We start from the raw sequence: 24,893 nt of genomic DNA, 5'->3' as shown, positions 1-24,893 counted from the left end.
TAATATTCTAATTGCATTTATGCCAAATCGTCCCCGTTTTTACCAAACTGTCATACTCTGTTCCAAAGATGAGGAAACAGGTTTGGAAAGATCAAGCAGTCTGATCAATAGCTCATAGTGGAATTGAAACTAAAGGTTTTGTAGTTTTGTACAATAGCAGTATAATAGACAATGGGGTTTATTGGAGGCCCGATTATTATTAATTCAAAGCAAGAGTTTTCTGATGTCACTCTTACTTAATGTTTCTGATTTTTAAAAGGGGGTATAGGAGTTTGTGTCTGTTTAGAAAACATAAACAACAGTTCAACCAATGAGTGTTTGCTACATTCTACAGAACGGGAGGCAATGGCATATAAAACTTAAAGTGCCTAATCAGAGGAGAGTCGAGGTTCTCTGTATCCCCTGCTCACTGCCAGAAGCTAGAATGACTGCACATAGTGGGAGGCTCCAGAACTACCCACCTGCATCCAAAGGAGACAGACACTGCAAAGACGACAGATAATTTTTTTATAAATATTTCTCGTAAAGTAATATTCCAATTGCACTTATACCAAATCGTCTCCATCGTTACCAAACTGTCATTCTGAAAGCATTCTCACCAATGTTGCTAGCAGTCCAGCATACATAAATTGCTTTGAAAAAAGATAAGAGCAATACATATGAAAGTCCATGCAGAAAAGTCTCTCCTTCCACATAAAGTTGTGAGATTCCGTCTAGCAGGCATAATTCAAGCAGAAAGGTATCCAACAGGAATGAAAGACAGAATTCAATGTAAAATATTTGACATTCACTGCTTCCACAAATACATTGTAACAGTGCAAACTAAAGTACTCATTTCAGAGGAGGTATAAAGGACACAGCATCCAGCAAACACTGTCACAAAGGATGAGCCCAAAACAGATGTGGGAAAAATAAACAGCCTTGCTGCTTCAGAATTTATAAAATGGTCCACAAAGAGCAAACAGGCCTTCTCTCCACTGTGCAACTTCAAGACCCATAAAAAACGATGCCTGAGAAACCCTCTCAAGATGGACTCAATGTCCTGCTAAACTTTCCATAGCGCATGTGCATTAAAGGCTTCAATGATCAGTCAGTCAATGTAACTTAAAATAGCCCAGGATCTCTTATAACCAAGTGAGAATAATTCACTTTTAACAAATATCACAGATTAAGTGATACACACTTGATCATCTATGGCATTTTTATCTCATGCAGGATATATACACAGTCTCTGTAAGTTTGATTGTTCTTGAAAGACAAATTGTATTTCCTAAGAAAATAACTGCTATGATTTTATACTTGATAGTATAAAGAAGCCAGAGAACAATTCTTCTGGGATGAGCTTGAATTATTTTTCAAGGAGATTAACACTGTTAGGTTTCCCTTACTTTAAGAAAAGGAATGTGTTATGTGTTGCCTGTAAACTTGTAGGATTAGTCAGGAGAGGAATTCTCTATATCCTTTTTTTTTTTTTTTAAGATTTATTTATTTGACACAGAGAGAGAGAGAGAGAGAGATCACAAGTAGGCAGAGAGGCCTGCTGAGAGAGAGGGGGAAGCAGGCTCCCTGCTGAGAAGAGATTCAGATATGGGGCTGGAACCCAGGACCCTGAGATCATGACCTGAGCCAAAGGCAGAGGCTTACCCCACTGAGCCACCCAGGTGCCCTGATTCTCTACATCCTTTATGAACAGGGGATAAGCGGTGCTTTCCTTCAGACCTGCTCCACAAAATATTCTCTACTTGGACTCATGTGTAGCAACCTACAACAAAACTCCTAGAGCACAGTAATTCCTCCTCCTCAAAACTGGCTGTCACATGCTAATGAATGGTGAGTGCACACAGAACTAATTGAGCACCACCTTAAAATAATAATAATAATAATAATAATAATAATAATAATAATAATAATGTGTCCTTTAGATATCCTTTCCTGGGAGTGTAGTGTTTGGTCAAATTTAAAAGGATTTAGACTTTTCTACACTAAAATAAGTATTCTCTTTATATAGACTCAATAGAAACCTGTTAATTCCTAAGTGGACAGCATTCTTTTCCAGAAATCCCTACACGGCTCCATCATAGTACTTTAGGACTCCTTTTTTAAGCAAAAAAAAAGCATATCAAATGACATAGTAGACAAAATGTAATTTCAAATCTGAAGATCCTAAAACTTGGAGAGCTGAACACTATGCTTGTTGTAAAAGAACACCCTTCCTTGTTACTGTTAATGAAAAGAAAAAAGCTCAATCTCTGCCCTTATCGCTACTGCAATTCCCTTATCATAAGAGTGCAAGATGATTGGGGCTCCTGGGTAGCTCAGTGGGTTAAAGCCTCTGCCTTCGGCTCAGGTCATGATCCCAGGGTCCTGGGATCCAGCCCTGCATCTGGCTCTCTGCTCAGCAGGAAGCCTGCTTCCTCCTCTCTCTCTCTGGCTGCCTTTCTGACTACTTGTGATCTCTGTCTGTCAAATAAATAAATTAAATTTAAAAAAAAAAGTACTAGATGATTATAAATTTAAAGTAAAATCTAATACCCAAGATTTCCTGTGGTATACTGTTGGTTTTCACTAACATAATTCAGGAATATCAGCATTTCATTTTGCATGTAAGTGTTTCACCACATTTAGGACTTAATGTCTTAATATTTTTTTGACAACCTTAAACAATTTCAAAACTTTCTCATACTCAGTGCTTTTGTGTTCAGAACCCGTAAACGCTGATGATATTCACTACTGGGAAACTGAAGTGGCATGGGTCTCCTTAAAAGGCCGTAAAATAGAACTTTAATGACTGCAGCATAATCCCATAAAGTATAAGTGAGTAACAGAATTTTACACCAGCACAAATGTTCTGGGCCCCAGTGTGACTTTTTTTTTTTAGCCCTCAAAGACATTATGCACCAGCCAAGAATTACTTTGAATTAACAATTTTGCATGGAGTCTTTACTGCAGATATATCCAGGTATCTTCTCTGAAGGATAAAGGAGTATACATCATAAATGTTCCAATTGTTTATTGTAGTTTATTTGTAGATTGTTTTCCTATTTAATTTCCACTGCATTAACTAGTTACTTAACTAAATTAGATCCCAGTTGAACATTTCGATTAAACAAATGGGAGATCTCCTATACATCTACACGAGGTACATTTCTCAAGGCTTCATTTTATTCCCAGAGAAGCAGGTACTACTGGGAACACAGAGCATGGAAATCTGCCACTGCACATACTAGGTCCGGGAGTATAGTAGGAAACCGTCAAAACAGGAAGTAATGTGTGGTCACAGCGTGTAAGTGTGATTAAGACATACTCCTTTTACAGTAATTCATAACCACATTCTGATGGTGATCACATTATCTGATACTGTTTTCCATACAATAGAAAGTAGGGGGGAAGGAGAAGGGAAGGGAGTGTGGAAGGAGGAAGATTTTTTGTTTTTTTCTTTTAGGACGAAGGTTTTTAATATCCATCCATTTCTTGACATGTGACTAATAACCCTTATTTCACTGATTCTTTGAAGTGCAAAAATTAATCTTTTTGTAGCTATAATGCTTTGATTTACAAATAATGATTTTCTAATTCTATGCTAAAATTAAATTCAACCTAACAACAGCCTAATCTGTTTTTTACATATTAAATTTGGATTTCTAAAAGGGCACAGTTCTTATCTTCTGTTTTCAGACTTGTCTTCTTTCTCTAGACCAAGCTAAAAATCTATCAACATAAAACGAAAAGAAAAAACTTACAATTTTGAAATCTCCAGAAAATATCACTTTGGAATTGTTTTACTCTTATATTAAAATGAAAAAATACTTAGAACCACAAATTACATTCAAATGTAACTAATATTTTTATTTTGTGTTCTTCACACGAAGAACTAAAATTAAGTTACTCTAAATATTATATGAACAGCATCTGTAACATAAGCCTACATTTATACACCTTTTTATTAGAGTATGAATTTAAAAATTCACATCTAAATTGCTAAAAAATCATATAAGCTCGCACAACATCTAATTATTTTAAAAGTTAATTCATTGATCACTTCCTTTTCCTTGCATTATCTCTTGCAATTTTGGGGGGGAAAAGGCAAATTTTTGTGGTGTTGATGACCACCTACTAAAATAAGAACATATCCCCATAGGCCAACCTTCTGGTTAGCTTTTTTTTAATTTTTATTTTTTTAAATGATATACTGAACAAAATTTTTAATAGTTTATTTCATGACAACTCGAGGGCATTCCTTAACAAAACTGCCCTATTTAATGTATTTAAAAAAAAATAAATATTTGAAAAGTGTATCCACAGTGTTCCTAAGAAATAGTTTTGAATTCCAGAGTCCCAAGGAGATGAATTGGCTGTCAGATAACAATGTGCTTCCATCAGACGGACTTGGCAGTTGTAAACAAAAGGAATTTTCTCAGCTTTTCCTCACAAATATGAAATATTTGCTTTCGGCCAACAGCTGGGGTGATTTAAAGAAGTCCTGCATATATATTAGTTTTCATTCAAAATTACAAATCCTTCTCCCATTCTGAAACCTCTGACTGCATCTTAGGAAAACTGAAAATTGTTCTGAGATGAAGTGACATTCTCAGGGAAGTAAAAGTCAAAAAATAGTGCCTACTTACAACTCTCATCAAATTTCAGATAACAGGCCATCTGGTTAATAATCTTTAGGAAATTCATTTGTTCAAACGTACTTGAAGTGGCTTGAAAAATCATGAGAAAGTTTGGTCTGTTCTAGCATTTCTAAAAATATTTAAAACTATAATAAAACCAAAATAGAGACTACATGAAAAGCCACTGAAATTCCTTCAACTGGATGTTGCTTAAGAATATATATACACACACATACGTGTATATATATATATATATACATATATATATATGTTTCCATATGATAACTAAAAATTATTCATGCAAAAATGTTATATTTGAATTATAATTTTTAAATTATCTTTTCATTTTACCAAATACTTAAATCATACTGATACTTTGTAAATAGATGAATTAAAAGCACCTTTACAAGATACTTATTAGGAATTAACTATTCATAAGAGCTTATGAAAGAGATCAAAGTATATTTTCAGAGTATTTTTATATACTAAGAGATAGGTTATGAACTTATGAACTTAGTAGTGAACTTAACCAAGTATTTACCGTGTTTTTACTTCTCTCTGAAAACTAGCTTGCAGTAGTGACTTTCAGTTATTTTGAATTCCACAGATATATTCCCTATATGGAAATATTTATTACGGACAAAATTTTACAATAAAATAGACACCTCTGGGTTTAATTTTACTTGTGGTGATAAAAATGGAGCCTATATATTTACAAATATCTTAGAAGTTGACAAGCCATTTTTTTCTAGTTACATTTATACAGAATTAACTTTTGCCCTTGGGCCCAGTGAATCTGAGTATGTTCTATACCTAAAATGAACTTCATATTTCATTATTTTAAATAAAATTTTATTTTTACCTAAAGTGCCTATTAAAACAGGCATGGAAATTGTTGCTACTTTTAATAGACCTGTTATTTGCCCTTAAAATGCAAACTTATTAAACTTGAGTTATCAAGACATATGAGACATATAATTCATACTTCAAACTACAAAGTGTACAATTTATTTTAATTACTACAGACAGAAGATTCTGTGCTTTGTAGATGTAAACTGTAGATATAAATTAATAACGGACCTCAAGTAGTATATATCAACCTATAAGATTCTGTTATCTGAAGAAATAAAATATATTTTAAAATCTGGAGTCCATATGATCATCTTGGGGAAAAAAAAAATCAACACTAAAATGACAATACTTTGATAATACAATTCTTGCTTCTACTTCTACTGATCTTTGAATTCTTTTTCCAGGAGAAATATTTAGAAAGCTATCATAAAATAATGAAATACAGTTGTGAATAGCTGTTATTAGCAATGTTCACCATAAGTGATAAATATCAAAAACCAAATTTAAATCATTAAGAACTTAAAATATGTTCTCAAACATCACGAATGACACACAAAGCAACAGCATGAAAATTAAAATAACTACTGGCAAACTTTTCTTTTCCATAATATACTATAAATGCAAATTAAATCACTACCTTTCTTCCTATAAATGCAAATAAAACAAACTAGATGGACCATTAGGAAAACATGTACTCTCTAAGTACCAAAGCAATGGTAACTCACAAGGAAATCAATGTCTCAGGAAAGGAAGTCTGTATTTTTTTTTAATCTTTATTAAAAGTTAGTACCATTTGTGCAAAATTCCACAATTTTTAATTGTAAATTAGTCTGCAAGCCACTTGTTAGACCTCTTGTTTCTGTAAAACGTTCAAAGACTAAGACATGAAATTGGAAGACATGGCCCTTGAAATTCAAGTATTTTTTAAAAAATACAGTTAATGTCGTCATAACTTTGGAATTAAAAATACTTACAGTCTCTCCAGCTCTTTAAGATCCTGGAATGCTCCTCTTTCAATGGTGCTAATCTTATTCTCCATAAGCTGACTGAAATGCAAAGTATAATAGGGTCTTAATGTTACCACTCCCCATCTGAGCGAGTTTCAGTTCAGCAACTGAAAACTTGTAACCTCTTTCCTTTTATAAAATTAAGCAGTGCTCTGGTTTGAGCTTTAATATCAAATTTTACTGATGACAGATTTGAGAGAAATAACAGAGGGCAAACAGCATCCACATCACAAGACTTTAATAGAAAATACTAATGTAGTTTTGCATAAAACTTACTGGTCAAAACTCTGAACCTCCAACTACAGCTTATCCTGAGAAGTAACCCATGACATGGCAGTTTTGATAACTGTTTTTGGTAAACTGATTTTGGAGTGAGTTCTTAACTGAAAGAATCAATATACAGCATGTCACCATGCACATAATTTAATTCACTTGTGGATATATATCAGAAATTGGAAGATTTCATAATGGCCAAAATGTGTCCTTTAAAAGATTAACACCCAACACACAGTGGTCAAAAGTATATGTTCACTGCAATGTAAATATTTACAAATCTGTGGGTAGAAACAGTTTCACATTACATTGAATCTCCAATGATGGTTCCCCCACCACAAATTTTACCCACTAATTAAAGAAGTAATCATATTGCAACAATATTATAAAAACCACAAAGATATAAAATACAAGAAACAATTCAAAATATGACCAGTGTATTTTTATAGAGAAACATTTCCCATCAAAAACTGCAGGAAAGTTGGATTGCTTGATTTAAACGTTAGAAAATACATCTAAGTATTTTTGCTAAAAAACTCTTTTATATTAGTAATAATAAAATGCAGACCTACTTAAATTTTTTCTAGTTAATCTCAAATCCTTAAAGTGTATCAAATGTCTCACATTACTTATTCATATTGTGAAAGCAATTATTCTACACGTTTATATGCATAAGGCACTTAGGGTATGGTATAGCAAACATTTGAGGTCATTTCTATTTTATTTCAATGGCAAGAATCCAACCTTAAAATAAAAACATACATTTTCATCAAAAGCTGTAATAAAATGATAAACCAAAAAAAGAGAAAGGAAACCTAGACCTTTTAAAATTTTATATTTCTGTCATTGGGACAGTTTTTCAATCTGAGACCAGTAACAATACGAAACATGCAATCTTAAGAACAAAAGAAAATTCTTCAAAGTACCAAAGAACATACTTACAGAACTCTTAGGTGTCGAAGACCAGCAAAGTCTGTCTTGGTAATCCGTGTGATGTTATTTCCATTCAAATCCCTAAGAGAAAACAAGAAAATGAAAGTTCTATTTTATTTCTAGTTAAACAAAGAAAAGTAAAAACTTTAAGGTGAAAGACAATTCCAATAACTAATGTAGTTTACAAAGTAAAAGAGAGAAGAAAGTAGCAATCTTCGAAATTTTTTTAAATGATTCTTAACAAGTTTACAGAATCCCTGCTTATTGGTATCTACAAGAACACGAAGTGATTATGTTATCAGAAGTCCTCTTTTGTGTCTGTAGGGGAGTGCTTTCAATTTTTGTTTTTATGAGGATGTGTATGTTCATTTCACAGGTATTCTGCTAATTTAACTATTATGGTTAGGCACACCCTGAAAAAGTTCCTTTCAGGAAGCTAAAAAGAACAATTTTCTAATACTACCCAGGAATACATTTTGTAAAATTCAGAACTCTATCCTTAGGTGGCATGGTGGCTAAACTTCCTAAGGCAAATAAAAAAGTTAGACTGCTATCAAAAGAACTGCACTTCAAAGACTTGCATTTATAGGCATTTACCTTCCAACAATTCTATGTTTGTATGAAAACTAAACTCTTCATTTGCAGCTCAGGGAACCCCGCTGTGAGGGTAAAGTCAAAACTACTAGCTGGGGCAATAATGGAAATAGATTCAGGCCCTGACATTTTTGTTCGGATTTCAAAACCACGTTTCCTTCAAGTCACCACCCCCTTTTCTGGCATCTTAGGTCAAGATCTAAACTTGCCCTGGTTCCAATCATTTTCAAGTAAAACCAGGCTTTGCTGCGGTTTGAATATTCGCCTTCACGGAAGTTAAGTTTTCTCTTACCTCTGAGTTGAAAACATCATGTTGGAAATCTGTGTGTAAAGTACGTATTTTCTCAAAGATAGAATTCTATAAGCTAACACTGAGTAAACTATTTTCTGAAAACTGTATTGATCCCTCATAGGGATATATATATATTTTTCAAGGACCCGAAACTCAATTACTATTTTTTTTTTCTGAGTGCATTCCCTTTTTGTTGAGTAAGACATGTTAGTGTCCCAAACTTTAAACTGTTTTTGAATGGCACGCAATGACAAGGGCTAATACAAAATTCTGCATTGCTTTCTCCCCAACCCACTACCCATGCCGAGCAAAGTACCACCAAGTTGTCCCTACAATTGTTGGGGTCTTCTATGGGCTATTTGACACAACGTGAACCACCACCACCACCACCCCCCCCCGCCCCAGACAACTGTGGTGGATCCCGTTTTGACAAGACACCCTTGGTAGGGCCCCAACTATCCCAGCTCTGTGGGCCCTGGAAGGAAAGAGGAGAAGTTGGGGAGCAGGCCAGAGAGGCTGGGGGTGGGGGAGCCATTAGCAAAGGCGGAAAGGGCTCAACTATGGCCTTTAAGCTGAGAGCCAGGGACTTGGGTGAGGTAAGAAGAGCGACTTGAGGCGCTGCGGGCCCTGCGGGTGGAGAGGTTTGGGTCCCAGCAGGTCCCCTCCGCAGCGCGCAACCCTCACACCCGGGGGTGCGTAGAGGCCGCCGGAGTAGAGTCGGGGCGCGCTTGGCCCCGCCACCCTCGCCCCGCGCACGCCGGGCCCACGCGCAAGGGCGAGTGCAGCGCGCCCAGGGCGCTCAGGCAGCGCGGGGCGGCGGCCTCGGCGTTCACAAAGGGACTGGCTTCCATGCTCCACTTCCCTGAACTCGGGAAGTGCCCCACAAGGAGTGCGTGGGCCGTCAACACCCGGTCTGCGATTACTTCTTCATTAGAGATTCGCAGAGACAGGGAGGCGGGGATGTCTGCAGGCAGCAGAGCGCGAAGAAGGGAAGGAAGGAGAACTGCGGCCACGTGAATGGGCTCAGAAACTGCCAGAAAGGTGTACGGGGGCCCAAAGGCTCAGCAGGAAGGGCGGGGGGGAGTGGGGAGGGGGACAGCGGAGGGCCGCGGGGTCGCGGTCGCAGTTGGACTCCGCTCGGCTGGTTAGGCTTAGAGAGCTACCCCTAACTTCCCCTACACGGTGGGAAAAGGTCCTCCTCTTCAGTCACCAGTCCGGACAGGTCTCTAGGGGCGGGCCGCCACCGCCTCCTCCCTGGAGACGTGGGGGGCGGGGGAAAGAGTCGCGGGGGTGGCGTGTGGCGACCGAGCGAGCCGCTTAGGTCCTGGGGCATCCTTCCCTCTGAGGCCTGCAGAAGCGCCCCCGGGCGGAACCAGACGTCCCACGACCCCTTCTCTCCACCCCTCCGTCCCCAGGAGGGTGATACTAACCCGGGGAGCGGAGGTTTCTCCCTTCTGAGTACCCCGAGCCAATCTCCCTCCGCGCCACCCCACGGCGACAAAAGCTGGGATTTGGCCCTGAAACCGACCCGCTAGTGTTGGCAACCGCAAGGTGACTCCGTTTGCAGAGTGTGGGAAACAAAGTCGCGACTCCCTTGCCCTAGGCATCGCCGAGTATTTGTCCCCACGTCCCCGGTTGCCCAAGCCCCAGAAAAGTCGCCTGCCCTGGGATGCAAGTGGCTGGACTAGAGTGGAAAGAAGGGACCAAGCGCAGCGGCCGGCGGGCCCGCCCCTCCTGGGGCAGCGGCCCCTCCCTGTGCAGCGCCCTCCTGTCCTTCGCCCTCCCAAGGGAGTTCTAGCCCAGGATGCGCGTGGAGGAGAGCTACCCGGGCACAGGTCCCTGTGCCGCTTGATTCCTCCAGTCTCGACGAAAGGGATGCGTGACCCAGTGTGTGTAAGGGTTTGGGGGTGTAAGATCCCATACTCACAGTCTCTCAGTGTTGCGGGGGATATTCCTGGGCACGCTGCGCAGCGCCAGCCCGTGACAGTCCACTGTGCTGCCCGAGCAGGAGCACTGTGCTGGGCACGCCTGCGTCGCCACCTCGTTCAGGATCACCAGCACTAACCCCATCGACAGGGACAGCGTCTGCCAGCCGACGCCGCGCATCTTCCCCCGCCGCCTCCTCGCTCGCCGGCGCGGGGGGTTCCTCTTTAGCTCGTTGCTCCGCGCGAATCGCGCTGTGTCTGAGGCCCAGTATCTGGCACGGGGCTAGGAACCCAGAGTGTCCGGATAAATGTACACAAAATAATATGGTAGTAACAATAATAATATTCACGGCAATAGAGCTGACACAGGTATGCGCCTCCCACCTCCCCTCCACCCTCCTCCACCAGGGCAGGCGCTCCTCGGGCAACTTTAGGTCCTGAAGATCAATCGGCCAGGCCAAGGCTACAAGGAGACCCCAAAGCTCCGAGGAGGAGATCACGCGTCGTCTGTCTCAGAAAGATCAACTTGTCGGTAAAAGAGCTGGGGCTCCTAAAGGCGTAAAGATGCAGCAGGAGCTGGTTGGGCGGAAAAGGGAGTGCTCCGATTCTACTGACCCCCTCTGCAAATCCGATTCCAGGGGGAGGCTAGGAGACAGAAGAGAGGTGCTCAGTAGAAATGGTGGCCTGGATCAAAGTGGGCTCTCCAAAGCTAGAAGGCGCAAGAGCCCAGCGGGCGGGGAGCGGAGCGCGCGGGACTACTGGGCATGGCGCGCGGGGGCGCACGGGGCGGGGGCACAGCCTGGAGGGCGCGGGGCGGCGCTGCGGGGCTCCGGCGCGGCTCACTCGCGCGGCCTCCCGACAGCCTGCGGCTCTTCTGCAGCCCGGACAGGTCCTCGCCGTCTCCCGACAGGCGAGGGCTGCTTGCAAACACACATGCACTTCGCGGAAGGATGTCTCGGGTAATTCCGCCTCCCGCCCGGCGTCCTTGGCGACGATCCGCACCAGGGCCTTCCCCGAGGTCACGGGGAAAAGACAAAAGGGCAATGGGGCCGCGGCAGCCGGCAGCAATATCCACTAGTCACTCCCCGACAGAGGAAATCCAAGAGGCCAAGTTGAGGACCAGAGCTCCTCCGAGGATTGAATCGGGGCTGGCTGGCAGGCAGGGCAGGAGTGCAAAGGCCAAGGTGGAGGTGTCTGCGTCTTGGGTCCTGCTGGGGCGTCCTGGGGAATGACGAGGTGGCAGTAAGCCGGTGGGAACAGCTACTCTCAGAGCCCAGGAGGCGGCTGAATGGCAGTCCTGTGTGCGCGCGTGTCAGCCCCTCGCGTCTCCCGGATACGCCGCAGCTCCGCAGCAGACACCTGATGGCAAAGGTGGACGAAACCAGAGCAGGCACCTAGGCGGACGCAGCCCCTCGGCCGCCCCACCGACAGCCGCCCGCAAGTGGGCTCTCCTCAAAGTGCAGGAACTTTTCCCAGGCTTTGAATCCCGTCCCCCACGGCCACGGTGGCAGTCTTCCCGCCGACGTCGCGACGCCGCCCGGCTCCTGGTGCTGCACCTGACTCGGCGGCCGCAGTCCCGAACAGCCAGTCTCCTCGCAGCCCCTTCCCCTCTCTTGGCTGCTTTCCGCTCCTCTTTCTCCAGGGAGGGAAGTGGCAGGGAGGGAAAGCGGCGACAGGCAGCAAGGACTCGGTGGCCCTGCTGGCTCCCGAGCTCCAGGCAAGTGTCTAAACAATAGGACGGACGCAGCAGCCCTAGTCTCGCTCGGCTGCGGGAAGGTGCGTTGTTGTTGTAACTGGAGTTGTTCGCTCGGGCTGCCTGGCGCTGAGCGCAGCCAAACAAAAACCCGACCCGCGCCTCTGGAGCCGGCTGCGGGCCCCCAGACGCTCCCCTTTCTCTTCAGCACTCCGGCCGTGCCCGGAAAGCTCGGCAGCTCCCGCCTGTGCCCGAGAGCCCCGTCGCTCCCATCACTCGCCGCTGCCGCCGCCGCCGCCGCCGCCGCCGCCTTTTTAAAGCACCGTCTGCGGCAGCCACTGCCGCCACCACCGCTGCTGCCAGCCTCCGCCGTCCGCGCGCTCCCCAAATAAATAACCCCAAGTCAGAAGTTAAGCCGGCGTCGGCTTTATATACCAAGCGGAGCCCCCACCCCCTAGGCCCCGCCCCGCGCCGCCCGGCACCGCCTACTGGCTGCGCGCGGGGCGCCCGCACCTCGCCGGGGAGAGGTGAGGCCCGGGCTGCCAGCGCCAGGCGGAGGCGGCAGCGGGCGGCGCGTTCTCGCGCGCCCTGGCTCGCGCCTTAGCTCCCACGCCCCGACAAAGTTTGCCGGAGGAAGGAGGTTCCCGGGCCCCCGCCCCCAGCTCCAGGGCCCGGGAGGTGCCCCAGGCTCTGAGCTGGTTGGTCGCGGCGGAGGAATAGGGAGAGGGCGCCTTTGAACGCGACTCATAAATAAATAGAACTGCCAGTGCCTTTGCGGCAGCGTTTGCCACGATCCTGAAGGGGCTGTTCAGTGTGTTTGCAGCGCAGCAAAAGAGAGACCGATAGATTGTGATTTAAAAAAAAAAAAAAAGAAAGAAAGAAAGAAAAAAAAAAAAAAACCCCAAAATAGATCTGCCTGCGCTCACAGACACACACATGTGTTTTTTTGGGAGCTTAAAAGTTCAGAGTTTTTGCAAGTTTTCCAGCCTTCTCGCCAGCCTTCCCATCTCTGAGCCACCCCCTTCCGTTTAACCCTTTCTCTATAGTCACACACTTAACACCAGGCTCAGCTAACTTCTTGGATATAAAATATGCTCGCAAAACCCTAAGGGCTTGAATATGTCTGTGTGGTTTTACTCTCTTAGGAGAGAAAACTAAATCCCTAGCAACGCACGTTGTAACCAGAAGGTTTCCTTTATTTAGGGGAAGATCTGGATTTTTTCCCCCCACTATGTTTTGAAGGAGAATTTCCTTGTTTCCTCTTGTCTTTTTAGTGTGATGTGTGTCTGGCAAGTGCTATAACTCGCCTGCTCCCCACTGCTCTCCCAGCAAAAACCAGTATCACTATGGAGTTGAAATGTAACTAGAGGAGTCAGCTCCTTTTCTTGAATTTAAAGCACCTTATGTGGTTCTTTCTTGTCCCATTCCACCTTAGTAGGCTGTCACAGGAAGTAGTGCAAACCCGCAGCTTAATGCCAGCTCATAGTGTGACAATTATTTGTGTCATTATCTATCCTCCCCTTGAAAGCAAGAGGATATGTCCAATTATTTACTTTTGTATTTCCAACATCTAACAGTATGCCTACCACATAGTCGGCGCCCTGAAAATTAACCCCTTTTCCCCCTTAACATAAGAATGTACTCAATCTGAAACTTCACCAATATCTCTATTAACTGTTTTCCTATTTAAATTCCCAAAATGGCTTTTAAGGAGACTCTCTCTACCTATTCAATTTCCCAGGTCTAGAAATCCTAAGCTATTCTGAGGACATTTCCAAAGACAGGAGACCTATTAGATAACCAAACTGGAACTCATTTTAGTGCCATAGATTTACCTTGGTCTGTTCTTTTAAAGACTTGAAAACATCTAACATTTATTAACTTATTTGTCCTTCTCAGTTTTAGCTTAAAGTTCTGTTATGTAACTTCTTTTTAAAATTAATTATTTTTGTTAACATATAATGTATTATTTGGCCCAGGGGTACAGGTCTGTGAATTGTCAGGCTTACATATTTCACAGCACTCACCATATCACATATCCTCCCCAGTGTGCATAACCCAACTGTCCTCTCCCTACCCCCCCAACCCTGAGTTTGTTTTGTGAGGTTAAGAGTCTCTTATGGTTTGTCTCCCTCCCATTCCCATCTTGTTTCATTTTTTTCCTTTCCTAACCTTCTCCCCCCAATTCCTCACATCAGACTATGTAACTTCTTTAAGAAGGAGAAAGTGGAAGCCATACTCACATTTTTTGTAAGGATAAAGAGTTAAAGAATAAGTGCTTATGAATGACCAAGGATTCTTCCACCACCTTACCCCAAACCCAGTGAATTTTCTTTATTCTGTACCAATAATTATGTGGTTGATATATGTTTACTACCACACTAATTAATTTCATAACTCTGATACCTTGTCAACAACAAGATGTATTTATGTTCAGTTTTATCCACCACCAAGAATCATTGTTCTGTATTTTAATTGCAAAAATGTATCTTGCATTCCAATATTTGCAAATAATGTTATTTATATTGTTGCACCAATGAAAGTCATAAACATGAGTTCAAGTTTGATTCTTTGTCTGGCTCACTTTCCATTTTGTGTAAAGCCAAAAAAGAACTGAAAATAATATTTGTAGCCACATGCCTATTGGAACACGTTTTTAAATTTGATGAAAATTTAAAAAAGAAGATGTGTCCAAGGATTTCATGAAGAAGAAAAAGAAGACTGCAACTAATTCTTGAGCAACATGGCACATTAATTTGTCCTATCAATTTTTCAGTTAATAAAGAGAAATTTATACATGAGTGACCAGGTTTCTCATTTCTAAAGCTATTATTTTAGTATCCTCCAGTATTATTGTAGGGTGATTTTTGGAGGCCTTGAAAGCTTCAGTACCATTAACTTCTAGGTCTTCATTTTCCTGGATTATGCTGCTCTCAAGTGAGATCTGAATTTCTCTTTGACTGTGTTATACCCAACCTGAAGAAAGCCTTCTGTGGTGCCTCTTGTCACCACATGAGGTCTCCATAAATCCTGACCTGAATTAAACAGAAGTGGAAACCACTGGAGTCAACATTCAAGTCTCCTATTATGTTGAAGGAAAAAAAAAAGAAAGAAAAAAATAATCCAGTTGCTACAATATTATAGAAAACAATTTAAACAATTATAACTGCATACAGTTAAAAAAATAAAAAGCAATCATTCTCTCAATTCACATTTTCTTTGGAAAAAGAAAAAAAAAGCTTATGACATTGGGACATGTGGAGGAAGGGAATAAGATAAAGAATCAATGAAAAAGAGGTAAATATGAATGAAAAAAGATAATAGTAACAACATTGATCAAATTCATGAAGCTAACAGAATAATTACATGTCTTTAACTGTCTTCATGCCACTATTTTCCATTGTTGCAAAATGTGCTCACATTAATTTTCTAATTTTTCTTACAAGATCTTTGCATTTGAAGTACAGATATGGAACCCCAGAGTCATGGAGATTGAGATTTAACTAAATTTTTTTCCATGCATCCCAAGTACCAAGCTGTTTAATAGAGTTAAAACCATAGTGAAACTGTATAAGGTGGCTATTTGACTAGCATTCAGGTCTTTAGTCAGGTGTGACTAAATGCCAGAGCTGAAATCAGGACCTGAGTTCTCTGACTCAAATTTCAATTGGTTCTCCTACACACAACTCTATGTAGAGACCCCCCTGAAACTCTCAGGGATCAAGGAATCTATGATTCATTGGGAACTGTCACCACGATACAGGAGATGTTCACATCTCTGCACATGCTCTGTTTATGGTCATCTAAGAAGAGGAGGGGAGAGCTAGGGCCTGCAGCAGCAGCACCCCAATAATAATAATACTCAAATAGCTTCTGGAGTTGGCTTAAACTTTGAGATGATTCACTAGGGCAGTGTTCTCAGAGTATGGTTCCTGGACCAAAAGCATCAGGAACACCAGAGACTGTAGCTGGAAATGCAAATGTTCAGACCCCACATCAGACCCACAGAATCAGAAACTCTGGGGAGTGGAGGTCAGCAATCTGGTTCTAACAAGCCCTCCAAGTGGTTTTGATGCTCACTGAAATTTGAGAACCATTCTTTCTAGAGCTACTTTGTGGTTACATCTGAGCCACTTAAGTATAGAGAATTAAGCAGCACTGAGTGATGGACGGTGCCTGCTGAGCAGGCTTAGGCTTCTCCTTGCTGGGCATTTGACAATTGCACGTTCCTGATAACCTCTAGGGGGCACCAAAATATTTTTATGTACAGCCCCACCGAGGCACTGAAAGCTTAGGCTCCTTTTGCAAGGAAACAGCGGGAGAAGTGCAAAGAACTTCAATCTCAACAAACTGCCCTAATTATCATGTCTCGGCCAGTTAAAAAAATTCACCATATTTTTTTTTCAGTTTAATATTATGTATTATGGGAATAATGATATCTACTGTTTGTGATTATGGTGAAAATTAAGACAGTATCCGTCAAACTGACCCAGCACAGTGCCCAGCATAGATTGAAGTGTTCATTAAATAAAAAGGAGTATCACTTCTTTCATCCTTACTACTGCTATTGCTAGGTAAATGTTTCTAAAACATTGTATTGCTATTGTGAGAATAGATTAAGTATTTCCATTATTTATTATAATGATCAGGTAACTTCTTATCCTGAGCCCGGGAAACCCTGGGGCTATACTTTAAGAGTTAAAAACAAACAAAACAAAACAAAACAAAAAAACATGCCCTGCCCAGGCCTACAGTTTTCCATGAGCAAAAGAGTTGAGGTGGATACAAGACACTTCTATCCCATGATATACTTTGAAGGTGTGAAGGTGGTTTTTCCATTGCCATAATAAAATAGCTTGTTGGTAGTTTGGTAAATTAAAATGAAAAGTCTAAAACCTGGATCCTCTTCTAAGTGGGAAGGCCTGGGAAGCTTTGGATCTGTCCCTTAGATTTTTCTGGCCATAGTTTTTCTCATTTATATATAATGTTGGGATTAGACCAGTTGAGCCATAAATACTTCCCAGAGCTTAGTAATAATATACTTATTAAGTAATGCCTGGGTTCCAAGTATTTAGTTTCTTTCATGCTCACAACAATCTGAGTTAGAGACTATTTCGATCCCCTATTTATACTTAAGTAAATGTGAGTTCACAGGAACTCATTCAATTGGTCATGTTCTTAATAAATGGCAATAAATTAGAGTTCTGATCTGACACCCCAAATCTCATTGTACAAACATCACAATACACTGTTTCTCAAATTCTATCATTTAAGTATATAGTGTAATGACTTGTTCCGTATGTAATTAAGACCAAAACGCTTTAGGGGAGGTAAAGTTGGAGTAGAGGCAGTTGAACAATAAATATACAATATACTTGAACAAAACAACAGTGACAAAAGGAGTAAAAGGAATAGTTTATACCCAATAATGCAGGTTAAAAAAAAAAAACAAAACACAACACATTAACATTAAAGAGCCCAAAGGAAAATATACATAAACATTTTAATGGTTTTATGAAGTTAAAATAAATTTGCAAGAATTTAGCCATCAAGGGAAAAGGAAATACTGTTGTATATGATTTTAAGTTGCCTGAGCTTTTGACTCTACTAAGTCTAAAAATGTGTCTCCTGGATTTTCACAAAAGAAAATAAAAATCTTTCTGTGTTACTTGGAAACGAAGGGAGAGAAACCCCTCACACCTTCTGCAGGCTTTTGCTAGTTTGAAAAAGTTGACCTTCCTGCAGCAGGGTCATAATATCAGGCTAAAATTACAAAGAATTTGTTCTAGTCTAACATAAACTCAAAATAAAATATTTCAAATCTCAAGGCTAAATACTATAATTTAGATAATAATCAACTCTGATTAGCAGAGGCTAGTCATAACCACCATTAGAACATTGTAGTTCAAGGTACATGGCTGCCTGATGGCCAAAAAAGCCATTTTCTCAGAGAAAGAGTCATATTAATGTCTTACTTGGAGAGTTAACTTTTCTGTAAAGAAATGGACAGTAAGTGTTTTAAGCTTTGCAGGCCAATGGGCAAAATTAAGGATATTATACAGACTCCAATATAATAAAGAAAAAACAAATTTCCACAAATGTTTTACTGTTGTAATTAATTATATAACAGTTGGTTACAATTATTTTTTGTAATATAGATCTACTTAATAGTAATTATGGAATTGTTTTTAGAGAGAATAACATTTCATTTAATTGGAGGTCCAAAGTAAGTATTTCCTATCATCAAATCCATTGCTAAGTTTAATATACAAAAATCATTTTTAGCTCACTGACCATACAAAACGTGTGACAGGTCCAACTCGGCCTTAGTCCAAAAAGGTGGTTATTTGATGGGTGAAGTCATAGTTTCCTAAAGGTGATGTTAAAATTCAAGGGATGTTGTAAAGATAAAGGCTCTGAGTTCCAAAGTGGCTGCTCTGTGACAAGCAGTAAATGTCTTCCTCAGTATTATCTACTGCTCTCTCTAGTTCTTCAGCTCTGAAATGCAATTCTGCAAAAACTTTTAAGAAAATTTAAACTTGTTTCATTTTAATATAAAATGAATTAGAACACAATATGCTGCATATCCATTTCTTCTATGTGCTTATCTGTTGAACCAGATGGTCCTCATATATAGAATGGAGATAAGAAGAAGTAACATTTATTAAGTATTTACTATGTGCAGGCATTATTCCAAGTGTTCTACTTTATATTCTCATTTAATCCTCCTTGAAAACTGTATTACCTAAGAGATGAGGAAGTTGAAGGACAGAAATGTTGAAGTAACTTCCCACATTTCAGTGGGTATGAGGGAAATGAAGTCAGGAAAAGTTAAATAACTTGTGCAAGGTTGCTCAGTTAGGAAAGGGTAGGGAGAGCTAAGATCTCAACCCAAGCAACCAGGGGTCAAAGCACTAAGCCTCTTAATAATTAATACATTCTAGGAATTTTACGATAATAAAATGAAAACTATGCATATGAAAGAAATACATAAACTATAAAATACCATATTAATGTTCTTACTTGCACTGTGGCTATTTTAAATTGAAGATGGTGAATGCCAAAAACAACATACAAACATTTAGTAAAGAATACCTGGTGTGGGGACGCCTGGGTGGCTCAGTTGGTTGAGCAGCTGCCTTCGGCTCAGGTCATGATCCCAGCGTCCTGGGATCGAGTCCCGCATCAGGCTCCTTGCTCTGCAGGGAGCCTGCTTCTCCCTCTGACTATGCCTGCCACTCTGTCTGCCTGTGCTTGCTCTCTCTCTCTGACAAATAAATAAATAAAATCTTTAAAAAAAAAGAATACCTGGTGTGAATGTAATCTTACTTGGGCCAACCCTTTTATCTCCTTCTTTCCTTAGTAATGGGATTCTTTCATTCCTCTTTCATGACTTGGAATACACTGTCCTTATATAAAAAGGAATGAAACAAAAGGGATATTTTTACACTAAAATGACATGGAAATTCTACATTTTCTATGTAGATTTAAGAAAAATACTATGTAAAGAAGAATATCTAAGTATAAAGAGTTTAACTTTTCAAGAAGTATAGTGTCTGAAGAAATAGAAATACTACTTTAGGTGTCGTTAACTAGTCATATCTTGTGTAAGAAGAATCGGCTCAAAGTTATGTGTTCTTCTTTATGATGGTAAGATAACAAAGCTGAAAAATAGTCTTATGTATGATTGCCCCAGCAATATAGTGAAAAGTTATGAAAATTAAATGTGAATTCTCATGCTGCTTTTACCCACTGGGCCACCCAGGCGCCCCTCTAATGCTGTTTTAAGGAGCATATCAAAATAAAGTAACTTTTAAAAGTGTGTCCATTCATTCCAAATTGATTTATTTGGGGATAAATCTATTCAGAATTACAGATATAACTCTTTCGTGAGTGCATTCCTAAGTCTCACCTATATATTCCTTACCCTTAATATCTTTGCCAGGGTCTTAATTTTTATTTTTATTTTTCTTAAACTATTATATGTGGAAAATAAGAGATTATATATTATCCTACCCCAAAGAAGTTGTGGAGATTAAGTAAGTTAATACATAAAGCACTTGGAGAATTCCGGTTCTAAAACAAGAAGGCATCAGCTCACGTATTTCCACTCCTCCTTTTTAAGTACAACTAAATGTCCTTGACGTAATTCCACAGGCAATGATAAAAGGGGTCCAGAGAGCTAGGAAGAAAAGGAGTTGGATTGGCTGAGAAGCTCAGGAATTGAGGAATGACAGCACTTGAGTTTCCTGGTTTTTCCTTCTTTCTCACAAGAAAGGACAAGTCTGTGAGAGACCTAGTGGGGAACCTGAACTCCTGCTCCCTACCTAGGGCATCAGATGGCTGAGATCCTCCTCCCAACTGCTGCTGCTCAATCATTGGGACACCAGCAAGCAAGATGATCCACTTCCAGGGAAGCACTTGTGGAACCCAGTATTTCCCTGCCTTCCACTCAGTGGCATGAGAGACCCAGGCCCAGCATCTTCTGGCTATCCACTGTCCCATCATGCCCCCCCATCCCCAAGTTGCTCCCCCTTGTCCTCCACCCCCCCAAGCAGAAGATGACCCAGGATATTACTTCAGCTCCAGCAGGCAGCAGAATAGGGAATAGCAGAAGCCCCAGCAGCACCAAGATAGCAAACCAGACCAGAATTGCATCGCAAAGACTCTGAAAACTAAAGTCCACATAAGTAGGCCAGGACCTACATGCTAAATCTAAACACAGTGACAACAAGCTAAAATAGAAGATTTAAATAGGATCAAGATTCTTCTAACATAATGGAAATGTCCAGGCTGAAATAGGAAAAAATCACTCATCATACCAAGAACAGAGAAAATCACAATTCGAATGATAAAAGACAATTAACTGATGCCAATCAGATGGTGAAAGGGGCTATCAAGACATTCTTAGGTGAAAAAATACTAAAATATTTTGTCTTGCCAGCAGACCAACCCTAAGGAAATGGCTAAAGGAAGTTCTTTAAGGAAAAAGGAAACAATAAAGAAAGGAATCTTGAAACATGGGGGGAACGAAGAAAAAACAACGAAGAGAGTAAAAATAGGGGTACAAACAGTATATTTTCCTTCTCCTCTTGTGCTTTCTAAATCATGTTGGAGGATTAAAATAAAATCATCACACTGTGTTATGTGATTCTCAGTGTTTGTAGAAGAAATAGCGAAGACAATAGTATCATATACAGGTGAAAGTAAAGAGAAAGGGAGGTAAAGCTTCTGCACTTCAGTCAAACTGGTAAAATGTCAACATTACCAGACTGTGATAAGTTATGTCTATACAATGTAATACCTAGAACCATAAGAAAAGTGTGCAAAGAGATATACTCAAAAACACTATAGAGATATCAAAATGGAGTTCTAAAACATGTTCAAATAACCCATAAAAAGCTAAAATTAAAAAAAATAACAGAAAGGAAAACCACCAAAACCAAATAGAAAACAAAAAGAGAATGACAGACATAGGCTCTATCATATTTCAATGATTACATCAAATCTAAGTGATCTAAATGTACCAATGAAAAGAACAGATTGGCAGAAAGGATTGAAAATCATGACCCAACTATGTGCTGTCTGTCAGAGACTCGCTTGAAATAATCACAAATAGGTAGGTAGAAAGTAAAAGGATGGAAAAATGTATACCATGCAAACCTTAATCAAAAGAAGATAGAAGTGACAATACACATATCAGATAAAGCAGGTATCAGAGCACAGAAAATTACTAGAGACATTGTGTAGTGATAGAAGTGTCAGCCCACCAAGAAGACAACATTCCAACATTCAGTAAAGTATGTTGATTGTCTTGGTGGTTACATACACAAACCTACACATGTGTTAAAATTGCCTAAAGCTACACACACACACACACACACACACACACACACACTCGCATACACACAAATGCAGTATTTCTGGTGAAATCTAATAAATTATATGTGTTGTACCAATGTCAATATTCTGGTTTTGATATTGTACTCTAGCTATGTAAGACCTTAATACTGGGGAGGCAGGGTGATGGGTTCATGGGACCTCCCTCTACATTTCTTTGCAACTTCTTATGAATTGGAAAAAAAAAAGTTAAGAACCAAAGTTACATACTGAATTATTGCATCTTGTATTACATTTTTGAAATCACAAGAAGAAAAATTGTAAGTCTTTATTCCTAAAGAGTATGTTGGGCTAAGGATGTCTGCAGACAGACATACTGAAGGATGGAGAAGGGAAAGCTTGTAAAGGAGTCAAAAGTATGGGGTTTGGGCTATGGGTTGTGAGAGAAAGAGAGAGAGGTGTGGATGATCCTGAGTGGGAAACTACTTATGGAGAAGGAGGAAGACTAGGGTATGCAGGTGACTAAAGACAGTAATTGGAGGAAGGGAAGTAAGACTAACTGGGAAGAATGTGAGGAGTATGTGTGTGTGTGTGTGTGTGTGTGTGTGTGTGTGTGTGCACGCGCGCGCCTGTACATGTGTGCGTGCCTGTACATGTGTGTGTGAGAAAAAGATATGACAAGGTGCGGGAAGGATTTCCAGAAGGGAGAAATGGTATTGGCCATTTTGAGTGGATGGTATGGGAACCAAAATTGTGCAGGGGAGATATAAAGGAAATGTGTGCACAAAGAGACAAACAGTAATCAGAGATAGATGTAATATAATAATGGAGGAAGATGGGGACTGTCATTGTTGGCCCAAAAGCTTTTAGTGAGAAAGCTACTGTATCTAGAGGGCTATATGTTTAGAGGTTATTCCTGTAACTGTTCTCAATGAACTATGGGAACTTGTGAGGGTCATTGAAGCCTGCTGAGCCTTTGGCTCTTATCTGTGAAATGATGAGTTGATTTTTCTCATATCATTCAAGCTGCAGCAGTCTATGATTTTATTGTCACTACATGGAACAAATAGGGAAAATGTGTTTAGAAGCTTTCTTTCTTCATTTTAACATCAATGATTAACAACAAAGACTAAAATGTCTTCAGTGGTCTGTGGTTTTCACTTTAGAAAAGCAAAAACTGGGCAAGTATTGGATTGTGGTAAGTTAGCAGAAACAACTAAAAAGAAGGAAAAACCTGAGTTGCTGAATATTTTAAGAGAAAACTTCCTTGCATTAAAAACAATGGGTTTATGTTGCCAGAGAGAGTAATATTTAATTCCACTTTCACAAATATTTCATCCCTTCACCTTCACAGTGACAAGGATGCCATTGTTCCCATTTTCAGTAAAGTAAATAGAAATTCACATAATTTCATGTTCTGTTTTAGATTGTAGAACTAAGAATAGGCAAAGCTGGGATGGCTATTCAGATGTCCTAATTTCTAGAGTGGTTTGAACCACCTCTAAGCAGACTTCATCTTCAGCAAATCATCTTCAGCAAAAGGATTAAACAGTCATACAGCCATACCATGGAAGATTACTTCACAATAACAAGGATCATACCATTGATACAGCATGGGTGGGTCTCAAAGACACCAGGCTGAGTAAAAAAGCTTGTGTCAAAAGCCATATACCAATGGTTGAATTTAAGGAATGTTCTCAAAATGACAAAATTAAAGAGGTAGAGAAAAAATCATTGCTTGCCCATTGCTAGGGATATTTAGGAGAAGGAGAGGAGTGTGACATTGAAGACAGCTCACAGGAGCTTTTCGTGGCAATGAAATAGTTCTGTCTTGATTGCAGTGGCAATTATACAAATCCACATCACAGAGCTTCACACACACGCTGTACCAAGTGTGTGCATGGATTTTGTTACTGTACCATATTGGTTTTGATACTTTTTTGCAATTAAGACATAACCATTGAGGGAAACTGGGTGAACAGTATGTAGGAGCTCTTTGCACTGTCCTTGAAAATTCCTGTGAATTTATAATTATTTTAAAATTAAAAAAAAGTTAAAAGCAGTGTCAATGTCTAGAAGGTGATATGATATCATTGTTAACAACCCTTGCTATATCAACCTAGGTTATACAACTTCATAGTTTTATGAACTTGGCTTAAATATTCTCTTTTTTTGTTATTAATCTCTAAACTGGGATCATCATAGTACCTAATTCGAGACATTATTGTGATGATTAAGAGAATTAATGTAAGTAAATTGCTAAGAGTATGGCAGTGTACATACAAAGTCCTCACTGAATGTTATCCATTTTTTTTTAAGATTTTATTTATTTATTTGACACAAAGAGAGAGAGAGAGAGAGAGAGAGAGAAATCACAAGTAGGCAGAGAGAGAGAAAGGGAAGCAGGCTCTCTGCTGAGCAAAGAACCTGATATGGGACTCAATCCCAGGACTCTGAGACCATGACCTGAGCCGAAGGCAGAGGCTCAACCCACTGAGCCACCCAGGCGCCCTGTTATCCATGATTAAAGATAAATTTTATATTATAAATATAATGATTCTTGTGCACGTTATTGTTTTTCTTTTCTTTTCTTTTCTTTTGAAAGAGAACTTTTTATTGCTTTTATAAACAGAAAATTCAACAGTGTCCACTGAGCCCTGTTTGGTGGCCAGTTCCTTAGCCTTTTTCAACTTGGCAATGCAAGCCACCCATTTTGCACCCAGAATGCTGCTTCCCCAATGACAGCATATCTCATCATATCCATCATTATAATTGGGTCCTTATGGCTTCCACCAGCTTAGCCAGAGCTCCTTTGTCTTCTGAGTTAATCTGTGTGAAGGAAACAGTGGTACAGGTCTTCCTGTGGAC

General features: G+C 40.3%; 1 protein-coding gene across 4 annotated transcripts in view; it reads right to left on the bottom strand.

Moving 5' to 3' along the window:
• SLIT2 (slit guidance ligand 2) overlaps positions 1-10,701 on the bottom strand; it is a 357,128-nt gene extending 346,427 nt beyond the window's left edge. For all 4 annotated transcript variants that reach the window (XM_032333963.1, XM_032333966.1, XM_032333964.1 and 1 more), the window contains exons 1-3: positions 10,495-10,701; positions 7,691-7,762; positions 6,443-6,514 (exon numbers count right to left, since the gene is read on the bottom strand). In XM_032333963.1, the coding sequence (XP_032189854.1) occupies positions 6,443-6,514; positions 7,691-7,762; positions 10,495-10,673 (323 nt within the window). In that variant the 5' untranslated portion in view covers positions 10,674-10,701. The remainder of the gene's footprint in view (positions 1-6,442; positions 6,515-7,690; positions 7,763-10,494) is intronic.
• Between the last annotated feature and the right edge of the window lie 14,192 nt (positions 10,702-24,893).

This window comes from Mustela erminea, chromosome 2, assembly GCF_009829155.1.
Source record: "Mustela erminea isolate mMusErm1 chromosome 2, mMusErm1.Pri, whole genome shotgun sequence".
Classification (NCBI taxonomy): domain Eukaryota; kingdom Metazoa; phylum Chordata; class Mammalia; order Carnivora; family Mustelidae; genus Mustela; species Mustela erminea.
The sequence above is the reverse complement of the archived record's forward strand: the minus strand, read 5'-3'. Positions and strand labels throughout refer to the sequence as shown.